Here is a 13209-nt window from a genome sequence, read left to right as displayed (position 1 = left end):
GATTTTAACCCAACCCAAGTTCATAATATACAGTGGTTGACAGGGAGAGGGTAACAGGGAGAGGACTGGGGAGGCAGACGGTGACAGGGAAAAACAGTGGCTGACAGGAAGTGGGTGACAGGGGCAGCAGTGGACCCCTTAGTCATCAGGGGAGTCCTGGTGCACCTCCTGCGCCAATGACAGTTCCACCTGTGATTCCCCAATAGCTTCCCGGGAAGTCTTGTACTTATGGTTTTGTACATTCAGTCCACTGACGCGTTTCGCCCCTAGCATGGTTCTGCACAGAGACACAAACCCTGACATGGCCTTTCTGTGCATGCTCATCATTTCATGTGGTCTTTCTCTCCAACAATCTGACAGCCATGAAGTGGGCAGGATGAGCAGCTGTTGCCTGAGGCGAAGCAGCAGTGAACGGGAGTCTGAGCGTGAGAAAGGAAGCGGTTTTTGCTGTCAGGGGAAGCGGATGTCCGCAAGTGTAGGGCGAACCAGGGTCCGATTATTTTGTGAATATGGATAGCTCAAGCTTTATGAACCATATATCCTGAGGACTTACTTGCTGGACAATGAGAAAGTCATTTCTGCAGAAAGTTCTTTCTAAAGTTGTGTAGGCTATTCCTTGATTTGGCAGTGTCCCCAGCACAGTCCAAAATTCAAATAGAGGAGCCACACCCACCAACTGTCAATTAGTCAGTTTGGAATGGCAGTTGATGCAGTGGGTGTGTCTCCCCTATTTGAATTTTGAACTGTACAGCAGCCCCCTCTCCGTAGCCTCTCCTGATCACTTTTAGATCCCAATCCACCCCTGATCAGCAGCATATGGGCCTGATTTACTACTGATATTCCTCATTGGTTTGTACTTGGATCTGAAAGGAGTAGCTGCACCTGTGCCTGCTGATCAGGTCACATTTGCATGAACTCACCATTACTGTACTGTATGAGCTCTCCCTGTCATAGCACAGTTCACCATCACTGCCCATAATTGTAGGGATACATACGGGATCCAGCGGTCAGGATGCCAGAGGAAAAAAGACCGACTCCTGTATCCCGATATGGAGAATCCTGACAGGGGCTCAGTAAAGGATCTAAGCCACTCCCCTAACCCTCCAACAGCCTGACCATTATAAACATGTCACTAAGGGGTGAATTTATGAAGCTTGGAGAAGTGTTATCTATCCCCATAAAGAACGTTATGAGCAAGGTGATAATGGTTCAGCCAATCAGCTACAATATGTAAATTGACAGGTAAGAGCTGATTGGCTGAACCATTATCACCTTGCTCATAACGGGGCAGATGTATTAAGCCTTAACAAGAGATAAATTCAAGTGTGATAAGGAGAGATAAACGTCCAGCCAATCAGCTCCTTACTGACTTTTTTCAAACACAGGTAGTTGGCAGGTGATTGGCTGGATGTTTATCTCTCCTTATCACACTTGCATTTATCTCTTGTTAAGGCTTAATACATCTGCCCCAGTGTTCTTTATGGGGATAGATAACACTTCTCCAAGCTTCATAAATTCACCCCTCAGGCTCCACCATGTTTTTCTCCTATTATGGAGCATATACTGAAAATGAATATCTACAATCCCCAGAACAGCCTCATAGTGATCTCCCTAAATGACACATCCAACAGTTTATTTCCATTCACATCCATCTTGCAAAGCCGGCACATCTGTGTCGGCAGCGCAGGCTCCTCCGTGTGACCCCAGTACAAACGTTATATAACAAACCGGCAGCTGCACGTTGCTAATTTTGTTTGCGTTTCCCAGGAGAGCGCAGTTTCCTGATGAGAACACGGAATAATGTCACAATGAGGTAGAGCGTCACAGCGAGACAGACGGTGATGAATACAATGACATCCAGCATGTACTGCTGATACCAGGGCTGCTGATAAGCATAGGGACGAAGATGGCCGCCGCCTCCTGACTGGATGATGTGTTCCACCCACAGTAATAACTGCTGGTCTGGAGGGAACGGAGCAGACTTCCTGATGGCGCTCAGCTTCATTGCTGCTGCTTTATAGCTGTGGAGACAGAGAGAGAACAAAAGTTACTAATATCACTAACCCAGGACCCGAACACCTGACATCAGTGCTCTTGCGTAAGTTATAAGTTGAGATGCATCATCATTTGGAGAGTAATAAAGTGGTGGGACCCTACTATAAGTACACACACTCATGACTCCTGGCAGACACCTTTGCTCCCGATGCTGGACACCCTTGCTCCCGATGCTGGACACCCTTGCTCCCGATGCTGGACACCCTTGCTCCCGATGCTGGACACCCTTGCTCCCGATGCTAGACACCCTTGCTCCCGATGCTGGACACCCTTGCTCCCGATGCTGGACACCCTTGCTCCCGATGCTGGACACCCTTACTCCCGATGCTGGACACCCTTGCTCCCGATGCTGGACACCCTTGCTCCCGATGCTGGACACCCTTGCTCCCGACGCTGGACACCCTGCCCACCTTCCCTCTCTTGCATATTCATTCATTGGAAAGATGCTGCTGCAACAGGAACTAGCAAAGACGTATCACAATGTCAATATCAGAATGTTGACATGGTTCAATCTGTCAACAACAAACGAAAGAAAAAAGTCCCAAGGCGCTACCCAGCACCTTCTGCCAAGCCTTCAAATTAGGACCACCACACAGTCCATATGAAATGATGCGCAATTATGGCACTAAATTGTTTAAAACCCACTGTCATTAAACAGTAGGAGTTAATTCATTAGTTATATAGCAGATACGGCTGTATGAAGTGTTAAAATTTACCCAGCCAAACAAACGGTAACATCATGACACACTTCCGGCGGAAGTGCCCGGATACCTAATTGTTAGCCCATTAAGGTCTGTATAAATACCACTACAGGCTAGAACCTCTCTCCAACCTTGACAAAGATAGGAGGACCTATCGAAACGCGTCGATGAAGAGAGGTGCCAACTACTGTGGACTGTGACTTGCTGGATGGTGACGTTTCGGCGCATGTGGCCACTGCGCGAATCTAGGTACCACCATTCTTTTCCGTCTTCCAGTTACCACTGTTTTATGCACCATCAATAAATATTTTAAACTGAGAGAGATTCTCTCTTTGCATTTTTCAAACACCTATTGGAGTCTATGGTTTTGGGATACTGACACGACTTCCAGGAAGTATTCCAGTACCTAAAAGATACCTTTATAGGAGTTATTCGAGTGTACGTTCACCTGTAATAAATCCGGTGGAGGGAACAACTGCTGCTATCACGGAATGGGATCCATGTTAAAGATACCTTTATGCACAGGTTCTCACTTCTCTCTATGTGAGTGAGGGTACGCATTCTGGGGCCCTCCTTATTATTCCTGATTTCTATTTGATCTAGACGTACTAGATATTGCATTTTTCTTTTCTCCTTGACATATATATATATAACTAGCGACCATTCATACCCAACCCCAGTGCCAGACTCTCTGCTGTCCTCCTTCCAGGGGCCATCTTTCTGAAGACATCACTTTAAAGATAGTGTCACCAACTATGCGGTAATATAGGCCACATTTACCATATCTTCTGGTCCTGCCCAGCAATACAAAAATACTGGAAGGAGATCTTCGCTCTAATCAATACAGTACTCAAGATGAGTGCACTGCCCAACCCAGCTCAAGACGATCTTAACCTAATTCAATCATTAAAAAAAAAAAATGTCTGAGCAGTTTTTGAAAAATATTAGCTAGTAAAGTGGATAACACCGGTATTATTATTATTATTATTATTATTATTATCAGTAATTACATGGATGTACCTTTTATTTTCTATTATTTCCAGAATAGTTTGTGCAAAGATTTCAGACTGCAGTTGATCAGGTAAAATAAATGTTCCCAAGTTTTTCCCTTTCACTCGGATCACGTTGTCATGCTGGTCGCCAAAAAGTGGGATCCCTAAAACAGGAACTCCGTGGTACACTGCCTCCATCACACTATTCAGTCCTCCATGTGTCACCAAAAGACAGACTTTAGGGTGTCCTGCAATAATAGGATTTTTGCCCAAAAATTGTGTTATGGAGGTTCCAAAACAATTAGTGATCATAGTAAACACATCGAAGGAGAGAGCACAGTACGGTCCTACCGCCGCAGCTGCACATGTGTATGCCGCCACTATGAGTGCTCTATTGAGAAGCCAACCAGTGGCTTTGCCGTACCTGGTGGTAGCGGAGGAGGGACATCACTTCCTCTGGCTTACTAAAGATCCCGCTACTGACCATCGACCATCAGTGCTTAACATTAATTGATGGTTCACTGCCAATGCCCAATGATTTTGCCATTGATGCTGTAAATCCAATGATTCTCTCCCAATGATGTCCAACTAGTGAATCAATTTTCTCCCTTTGTTTTTTTTTCTTATAACAGCGGCTACATAAATCTTAGCCCCTAGCTCTGGTGGGACACTGATCTCAACTCCTGAAAGTGAATTGCGCGTGGTCCCCAGCAGCGTTAGACATAGAGGGATGCTAACTATTGATGGTTCAACAGCAATGGTTTCATGCGATTGATGGTAATCACTGAAGGCACCATTAATGGTTTATCTACCAATGGATCTCCCTAGCTCCCTTTAGTGATCAGTGTTTGCTGTCATACTGTGGTAAACATCAAGAAAGCTGTGATTGGTGAAAGGTGTAGGCTGCTTCCTATAGGTTACTATAACATACCCTCCAACTGTACTGATTTAGCCGGTACAGTACCGGTTTTTAATGGTCTGTACTGGCTAAATCTAACTGTACCAAATGTACCATTTTTTTGTAGCCAGCTCCTCCGACTCAGGGAGTTGTAGTTTTCTATTTGTAGTATCGCAGTTGTGCTGTTGGCTGCTCTTCCGGCAGCGTTAGCTGAGAGGGGGAGTGGCTGGCCAAGAAGACTTCATCTCCCAAGGTGCCCTGCAGGGGGACTCAGCGGGCCAGCCTCCCCCTGCTCACACACACGCACATGGTGGAGATGCAGGGAATGACAGACGCCGGCTGATTAGTGAGGGAATGCCAGCCCTCCCGATACTGCAGCGCACATGGCCAGGGGGCCGGGGACTGACACTGAGCTGAACTGCTGGGGAAGGTAGGCAGCAACAGTAGCACAGCATCAGCATGTGTGGTGGTGGGGGTGGGTTGTTGTATGTGTTAAACTCCACTTTCTAGTGTGGTGGGAGTCCTCTTGAAAAAAAAAAAAGCACAGTACACTTTCGAAAAGGAGGTGTGACTACGCCCACTTTAACTGTGGCCACACCTACTTTACACATGGCCACACCCCCTTCCCGAATTTGTAGCGATTTCTGCCCTTCAGATGTTGGAGGCAGAGGTGTAACTAGAAGTTTGTGGTCCCCATAGCAACATCTTGATAGGGGCCCCCACACCCACCCCTGCCGTTGTCACTATAATGCCCCTAATAGGGGGAAGGAGAGTGAGAAAGAGGCTATTGGGGAGAAAAACTGTGTCAGGGTGTGGGAGGGGTAGCGGGCAGGAGAGGAAATACTAGGGGGCAGTCTAACACTTGGCGGTTGACAGGCACATGCAGGATAGAATAAGGGGGGCAGGCTGTCACTTGGTAGGATCAGCATACAGATACAGGGGATTGAAAGGGGGGGGCAGACTGTCACTTGGTGGATGTTGGCAGACAGATATAGTATATTGCAGGGGGGGCACAGGCTGTCGCTTGGGTGGGTGGGGGGAGCAGGCAGTTAGTTACAGCAGACTGCAAGGAAGGAACAGGGAGGATGTCTCTTGGGATGGTGTCGGCAGGCACATGCAGGAGAAGAGCAGGGACGTGCAGTCAGGGGAGGCAGGGGAGGCAGAGCCTCCCCTGTCATAATATTGAAAATAATAAAAAGAAGATATATTTATATATCTTCTTTTATTATTTTCATCATTTCTCCCTCTCCGGCTGCCTCCCACCCTCTTACACTGCTGCATGTGAGGGTGGGAGGCAGCGGGAGAGGTGCCTCCCGCTGTTAACATTAAAACTACGGGCAGCGGGGGGTGGGTAGGGGAGGGCAGGGGGCAGGGTGCAGCAAAGGGCTGTAAAAGCCCATTGAAAATGAATGGGGAAGCGGCATTCATACTGGTGCCGCAATGACAGGGGCACCAGTATGAATGCACGCCCCCAGATGTGATTGGGCCAGCGGATCCAGTGCTGGATCCGCTGTCCTATCACACACATGCAGGGCAGAGGATGCAGCAGCGCGGCCAGCGGGGAGTCCGGCGCTGCTGGGAGAAGCCACAGCCGAGAGGACAGGTGAGTCCGCCCGGGAGGGTAGGGGCAGGGGGGGAACTACTGGCGGTGCAGACGGTGCAGTGCACCGGGGCCCAAAGAGTTCTTGGGGCCCGCTGCCGTCTGCACCGCATCCGGCAGTTTTCTGTTTGTTTTTTATGTTTTTATTTTGGCGGCGTGGCTGCGGGCCGGGGCCCGCAAGAAGGAAACGCGGGGAAAATGCTGTGTGGTGAGGTTGGGGTGACAGACAGACCCCGTTCCTGCTGCCCCCAGTGACAGCCGTCACAGCTGCTGGCTCTACAGATTCAGTGTGGGCTGTGACGGCTGTTTGATTGTGCGGCTGTTTGACTGTGCAGCCTGCGCCAGGAGCAGGCTGCAGGAAGGTGATCAAAGCCTGCCGCCTCAGCTAACCTAATCCAACCGGGACCGGCTCCCCCCGATGTGCTACACTACTCCCCGGAGAGGCTAGGTTTACCAGAAAGGGATCGGCACCATGCAACTGACTTATCAAAGATAAAGGTCACCCGGGTGTGGGATGCGGGGTGTGTGGGATGGGAATATGGCATGTGTATCTATGTTGGGGACAGGCAGTGGGTGGTGTGTAATGGGAGTAGAGGAACATGGAGCATATGTGGGATGAATAGGGAGTATATGGGAGAAGATAATTTTAGGGTGTATGTGGGTGGAATAGGGTGTGTGGTGGGTATAGATGGTTATGAGGTGTATGTTGGGGGTAAGGAACTGAAGTGCAGGATGTATTGGGTGTAGCAGTATATGGGGTGTTTGTAGGCGATAGGGGGAGTAAGGTATGTTGGGGGTAGAGCTGTATGGTCTGCATGTTGGAAGACATGGTATAGGGGTATAGAGATAGCTTTTAGGGGTGTATGTGGGCTGGTAGCTGTGACAAGTTGGTGGAGAAGTGCAAGGGGAATAGAGGTGCAGATGGACGGAGAGGTTATTTGCTGACAGAGATGCAGAGGTGATGGGGACAGAGAGGTGGAGGGAGTGAGAGATGCAGGGTGATGGAGATGAAGAGGTGCAGGGGTGACAATCATGGAGAGGTGGAGGGAGTGAGAGATACAGGGTTGACACAAAGCTACGCTAAGAAAAAAAAAACTATTTTGAGTATGGGGTGGGGCCCTAAGCATTTTTTTTGCACCTGGGCCCACAACTCGCTAGTTCCGCCTCTGGGGAGGGGAGAGGGGGGGGGAAGAGGCCTGTGCTATGCCATGCCCGACCGCGGCAGTACGGGGGGGAGTAGGCTCCCGCATGTACCCTGTACCCCCTGCTGCCTGTGCCTGACCGCGGCAGTGCAGGGGGGGGGGGGAGTAGGCTCCCGCATGTACCCCCTGCTGCCTGTGCCCGACCGCGGCAGTGCGGGGACGGGGAGGGGGGAAAGCTGACGCAAGAACCCCCTGCTGCCGGTGCCCGCGGTGAGGTGAGTGCCTCCCCAGGCAATGTCTTCACCGCACGTCACTGGAGAAGAGGCAGGGTGTAGTAGGAAAAGTAAAACTCTAGGTTACCCATGACCTGCAAACCCCCAGCCAGTAACCAGCATTGCTCCCAGTGCTTGCAGGGATGACTGCTATCTGCAGCGTGCCCACCTCATGGATAGTGCCGGGGAATTGCTCTCTCCTCCCTTCCAACAAGGCAACCATCGGTGGCAATGGCATTGATGGCCATACCTACTCTATGGTAATCTCAGTGACTGCCCTGAATACACAGAAGGGAGCAGCGCCCTCTGGTGTGTTGTTTTACACTCTGGCTCTGCACCTCGCCTCTGGCTTTTGTTCCTGCCCGGAAATAAAGCTGACAGCTCTGGTCCCAGCGCTGCACGGCTGTGAATACTACAGTATTTTGAATTAAAAGAAGGAACAAAAAAAATTAAAAGGGTGCAGGGGATAGCCTGCTGGGTCATTGGGCCCCCAAACGTCCGGGCCCTATAGCAGTTGCATCCCCTGCACCCTCTGTAGTTACGCCACTGGTTGGAGGGGGGTATGCTATAACTGCAGCCAGAGACCAACCAGTAGAGGCAGAGCAGCCAGAGACCAACCAGTAGAGGCAGAGCAGCCAGGGACCAATCAGTAGAAGGAGAGCAGCCAGAGATCAACCAGTAGAGGCAGAGCAGCCAGAGACCAACCAGTAGAAGGAGAGCAGCCAGAGACCAACCAGTAGAGGCAGAGCAGCCAGAGACCAACCAGTAGAAGGAGAGCAGCCAGAGATCAACCAGTAGAGGCAGAGCAGCCAGAGACCAACCAGTAGAAGGAGAGCAGCCAGAGATCAAAAAGTAGAGGCAGAGCAGCCAGAGACCAACCAGTAGAGGCAGAGCAGCCAGAGACCAACCAGTAGAGGCAAAGCAGCCAGAGACCAACCTGGAGAGCTTCAGTAACAAAGAGGTGAAGGAAATCATACCCTCCAACATCTCCAACTCAAAAACTGGTACAGGGGGTGTGGCCATATATATGGGGTGTAGCCAACACCATTTTGCTATCCACTAATGTATCCCAATTATAAAATAAAGATAACACTGTGCTGGCTGTCCCTAACTCTAACAGTCAGAATATTTAGCCTCTGTCCCCTCTGTCGGGTAGGGTTCTCCATGCTATGGCACTTCAGGCCGCTCGCCGGTGATGTCACGCAGCCCATTCTTTGATCCCTGCAGTGGCGGCCACTTGTGTCGTAGTGGCTGGTTGCAGTGTAGCGGAGGTGGGGACCAATCTTTAGTCACTGGCACTGCTAAACTACAACTCCCGGGAGTTCCTCAGTCAACCAGAGCTTCTCCTAAACAAACCAGTACAATCAGTACACTTTACTTTAGCCGGTACAGACCATTAAAAGACGGTACTGCACAGGCTAAATAGGTACAAATGGAGGGTATGAGAAAATGTCATCCTCATGTTCAAGGAAACTTACAGCATTTTGCTATTACTGGGTGTGATGTCTATTCATTAAAAATCACAAGCTAGATAGAGATCTAGGTATGTTTGTGTTGGGTAATGCTACAGGATTCTCACCTAAGAGATCATTCTGGGACAGCCAGTCCATGATTTTCACATTAGGAGCGATTTCTACCTCTTCCGGCCATTCTGATCTCTGGAATCTCCAGATAACCTTCTGTGGGACTTTAGCAAATCCAGCATTCATCTCCTTTACAAACTCCACTAGAGGGAGTGAGGATATCATAGAGCCCAGCGTCACGACAATAAAGCCAGACTCCCCGGACTGTGCTATAAAGTCTTCCAGTTCCTGCACAGACAGAATATAGAGCTTAGAAAGGGCTGAATAAGATATATATATTTATTAATATCTAAATTGGCAAAATGTTGAATATCATTTTTTCCTAAACCTTAGCAAGAAGCTCTTGCCTAGAGTACTCAGTGGCGCACACAGGGGGGGGGGGGGGTTCTGAGTACCCAGAACCCCCCCTAGCAGTCTAAGGATCCTAGTCTGAAAGCTGAGGGTCCCCTCTTTCCATGGGTACAAGGATTTTAAAAATCGGCCCTTGGGAACCGGAGATATCTGACTTCAAAGCAGTGGTCCCCATCCAAGCCTGTTAATTGCTATTCCCAGTAATATATTTCAGGTTCTGTCAGACTAAGAGTTTTTCTGAGGGTATATTCCAAAAGCTAGGACTCTCCCCCTTTGATGGACACTAGTAGCTTGTCTGTACTGTTCCCAGAACCAGAGATATCGGCCTTCCAGCAGCTGGTTACTGCTCCAGCTCCACACACCTGGTATGTAGTTTTATATACTCGTTGGCAGATTGATCCCCTAGTCACCAGTACCATTTGGTGGGTGGGATTCTCTAGTTTTCAATTCCATTAAAATCTAAGAAATCTATTTCTGGGACCTGGAGATATCTGCAGTCAAGCAAGCTGTCCGCCCACCAGAACATAATGAATAATAAGCCCACTCCTTTGCGTATTAAACATCCTCTACCACCCTGGAAGTTATGTATCAGGGCCCCTTCATTCAGCCCAATGCCTTCTTCTCCCACCCCATCTCCCACCATCTGTGCAGTAAAGGGGTAATTAGTGGAAATTACTGATCCAGGCCCTACATGCTGAGCGGTTGATATAATACCCCCTACCACCCGCAGGACATCAAAGCTTCCCCCACCCCTACCGCTGGAGGATCGGTAGGGGCCCCAATACATTGCTATGCCCAGGGGTCTACACTGCTGTTGACACCCCTGTATATATATATATATATATATATATATATATATATATATATATATATATATATATTTTTTATTATTATTATTATTATTTATATACATTTGGTCTATCTATAATACTTTGACCCGGCATATACTGGGTCACCTAAGTGTCCATCTCCGTGCTTTGTTCCGCCCCTCTGGAAACCCCCTTCTGAAAATCCTGCGTTTGCCCCTGGTACTGTATGTCTCCAATCAGAGCTCCACGTGTCAAAGAGCTGGAAGCTTACTCTACCACTCTGCTTCCTATTACGAAGTCTATGAGCATACTTCCCTTCCTTTGAGTTTGAGTGTGATTTCTTTATGTTTCCTGATCGATTGACTCTGTTAGTAGACTCCGAAATGTGTTTTTCAAATGTGTATGTGGAAATAGAGAAAGAAAACACTAGTTGTGTATCTGTCGTTGTCTTATTATTTTTGTATTATGTTTGCGAGGTTTGAAATCAGTGCATACCTCACTTACATAATATCAGACATTGTAAATCATATAAAGGTATCTTTCAAAACCAGTGGGTAGCGTACCCGTACTCACGATGTGATGGCGGTGTAGATTAGTATCAAGGTATCTTTTCCAGATTCTTGTACAAAACAATGTATTTATTGATAAAAATACAATACAGGATAAAAGATAAAAAAAGGGTGCTAGAGCGTGGCAGGTTCCTGAGGTGGCTGACAGTATGAACGGCAAAGCTTGGTCCGGACAAGACAATACTGGTCTGTATATCAGACACTCTCCAGTTCCTACCTCCGGTAAGTAAGTGAGGTATGCACTGATTTCAAACCTCGCAGACATAATACAAAAATAATAAGACAACGACAGATACACAACTAGTGTTTTCTTTCTCTATTTCCACATACACATTTGGAAAACACATTTCGGAGTCTACTAACAGAGTCAATCGATCAGGAAACATAAAGAAATCACACTCAAACTCAAAGGAAGGGAAGTATTAATAATTTTTTATTCCATCACGGTGGTGTCCTTATAAAGGTAGCGCTATACTGTGGTGTATCACCCCCCCTTTTTCTTTACTTCCATGTTTGGGCCTTAAAGGTTAGACCCTGTCGATACATCACCAGCTGCAACCCTGTGAGCGCCTGAGAAAAATCCCGAACCCCAAATTAGTATCTATGAGCATACTGTTCATGCATCAGTGGGAGTAATGGGGAGGGATCTGGAAGATCCCAATCCAAAAACATCCCCAGAAAAGTAGCCCATAAAAGACTGCTTGGCCCAAATAGCTACGAGAACCAAGCTAAATATTACACCGAAATAAGAAAAATTGCATGTGCACACCCTTGCCACTAAGCACTGCTAATAACAATAATAACAGTATTATATCATAGTAAAGTCTGTAACTTAACAAAGCAAAATCGACGTGCTTGTCATAATTTTTGGACAAAAAAATTAAATGGGCCCACCCACCGCATCCAGGTGAAATCATCATCAGATGGGTCCCTAACATTTAAGGCCAGTTTAAGATTTAAATCCAAGGAACAGGATCGCCCAAATCAGCAATGCCCGACTGCCCCAAGAAGCCCCTCCCCCCACAATGGTGCAAATGTCTACTGAAGTCCCTCTATTTCTGACTGTAAAGCAGCTTAGGAACTTTGGGCCTGATTCTGTACCACTTGGAAGGGGACGAATGCAGCCCTGGTCTGCGCATGTGCGTATTTGCGCATGTGCAGATTCCCTGTGTGAATGCCTTCGGTGAGTATAACTCTTGCCGAAGCATTCACACGGGGAGGTGGGGGGGGCAGACACCGGGTCGGAGCCGGGGAACAACCAGCATGTTATGGGTGACTGATGCCTGCTTGGTGCGGGCGGTTGACATTCTAACAGTACGTCAGCGCCTGCCCCGTCTTCGGCGATTTGCGGAGGAAATAAGTCAGTTCAGACAGACTTTTATTTTATTGGCGACCATCAAATAATTTCTCCTGATAGCGGCCGAATGCAAACACATCCCCTGGCATGGCACCGAGGGGATTTGGGAGGGGGGGGGGGGGGGGTTCAGGCTGTCAGCCAGGTAGCATTTTAAGCCTGAATTAGGCCCTTTGTATGTGCAAAATACCTTCACTAGGCACTCTGGTATGGATCATTAGGTCTACAGCAGTTAGGTCAACAAGCATAGGGTCGACACCATTAGGTCGACATGCAGAAAGGTTGACATGGATCTAGGTCAACATGGGTGCAATTTGACATGTCATTAGGTTGACACAAGCATTAGGTCGACACAAGCATTAGGTCGACGTGGGCAAGGTCAATAGTCATAATGTCGACATGTGGGGTTTTCACTGTGTTTTGACCCGAATGTCAACACAGTTGACATAGACACTGAACTGTAGCACCGCGTCCCCTCGCATGGCTCACTGCGCTCGCCATGCTTCGGGCACTACGCTCAGCACACTATTTTATTCTCCCACCACGCCCTAGTGGATGGTAGGGCATGAAATACCGCCTGTCGGCACATGTCGCTCAAAAAACAGTGAAAACCCCCATGTCGACCTTTTGACTGTCGACCTTTCCCATGTCAACCTAATGCTTGTGTTGATGTAATGGCATGCTGACCTACACGCATGCCGACCTAGACCCACGTCAACCTTTCTGCATGTCGACCTACAGTAATGGTGTCAACCCAATGCTTGTCGACCCAAAGCTTGTCGAACTAATGACCGTTTCCCAGGCATTCAGAGCATTAACACTTGGTTACAAAAACACACCAAGGAAAAAAGTTAAATACATGTTCTACTATTTCTTTAAGATT

At 48.2% G+C, this 13209-nt stretch overlaps 1 protein-coding gene across 1 annotated transcript in view; it reads right to left on the bottom strand.

Moving 5' to 3' along the window:
- Positions 1–1455: 1455 nt before the first annotated feature.
- LOC146021038 (UDP-glucuronosyltransferase 3A1-like) overlaps positions 1456–13209 on the bottom strand; it is a 32647-nt gene continuing 20893 nt past the window's right edge. The window contains exons 5-7 of the mRNA XM_083154842.1: positions 9240–9471; positions 3777–3996; positions 1456–2021 (exon numbers count right to left, since the gene is read on the bottom strand). Of these exons, the coding sequence (XP_083010968.1) occupies positions 1745–2021; positions 3777–3996; positions 9240–9471 (729 nt within the window). The 3' untranslated portion in view covers positions 1456–1744. The remainder of the gene's footprint in view (positions 2022–3776; positions 3997–9239; positions 9472–13209) is intronic.

Source organism: Crinia signifera, chromosome 1, assembly GCF_055691185.1.
Source record: "Crinia signifera chromosome 1, ASM5569118v1, whole genome shotgun sequence".
NCBI lineage: Eukaryota > Metazoa > Chordata > Amphibia > Anura > Myobatrachidae > Crinia > Crinia signifera.
This window is presented reverse-complemented; position numbering and strand designations above follow the sequence as displayed.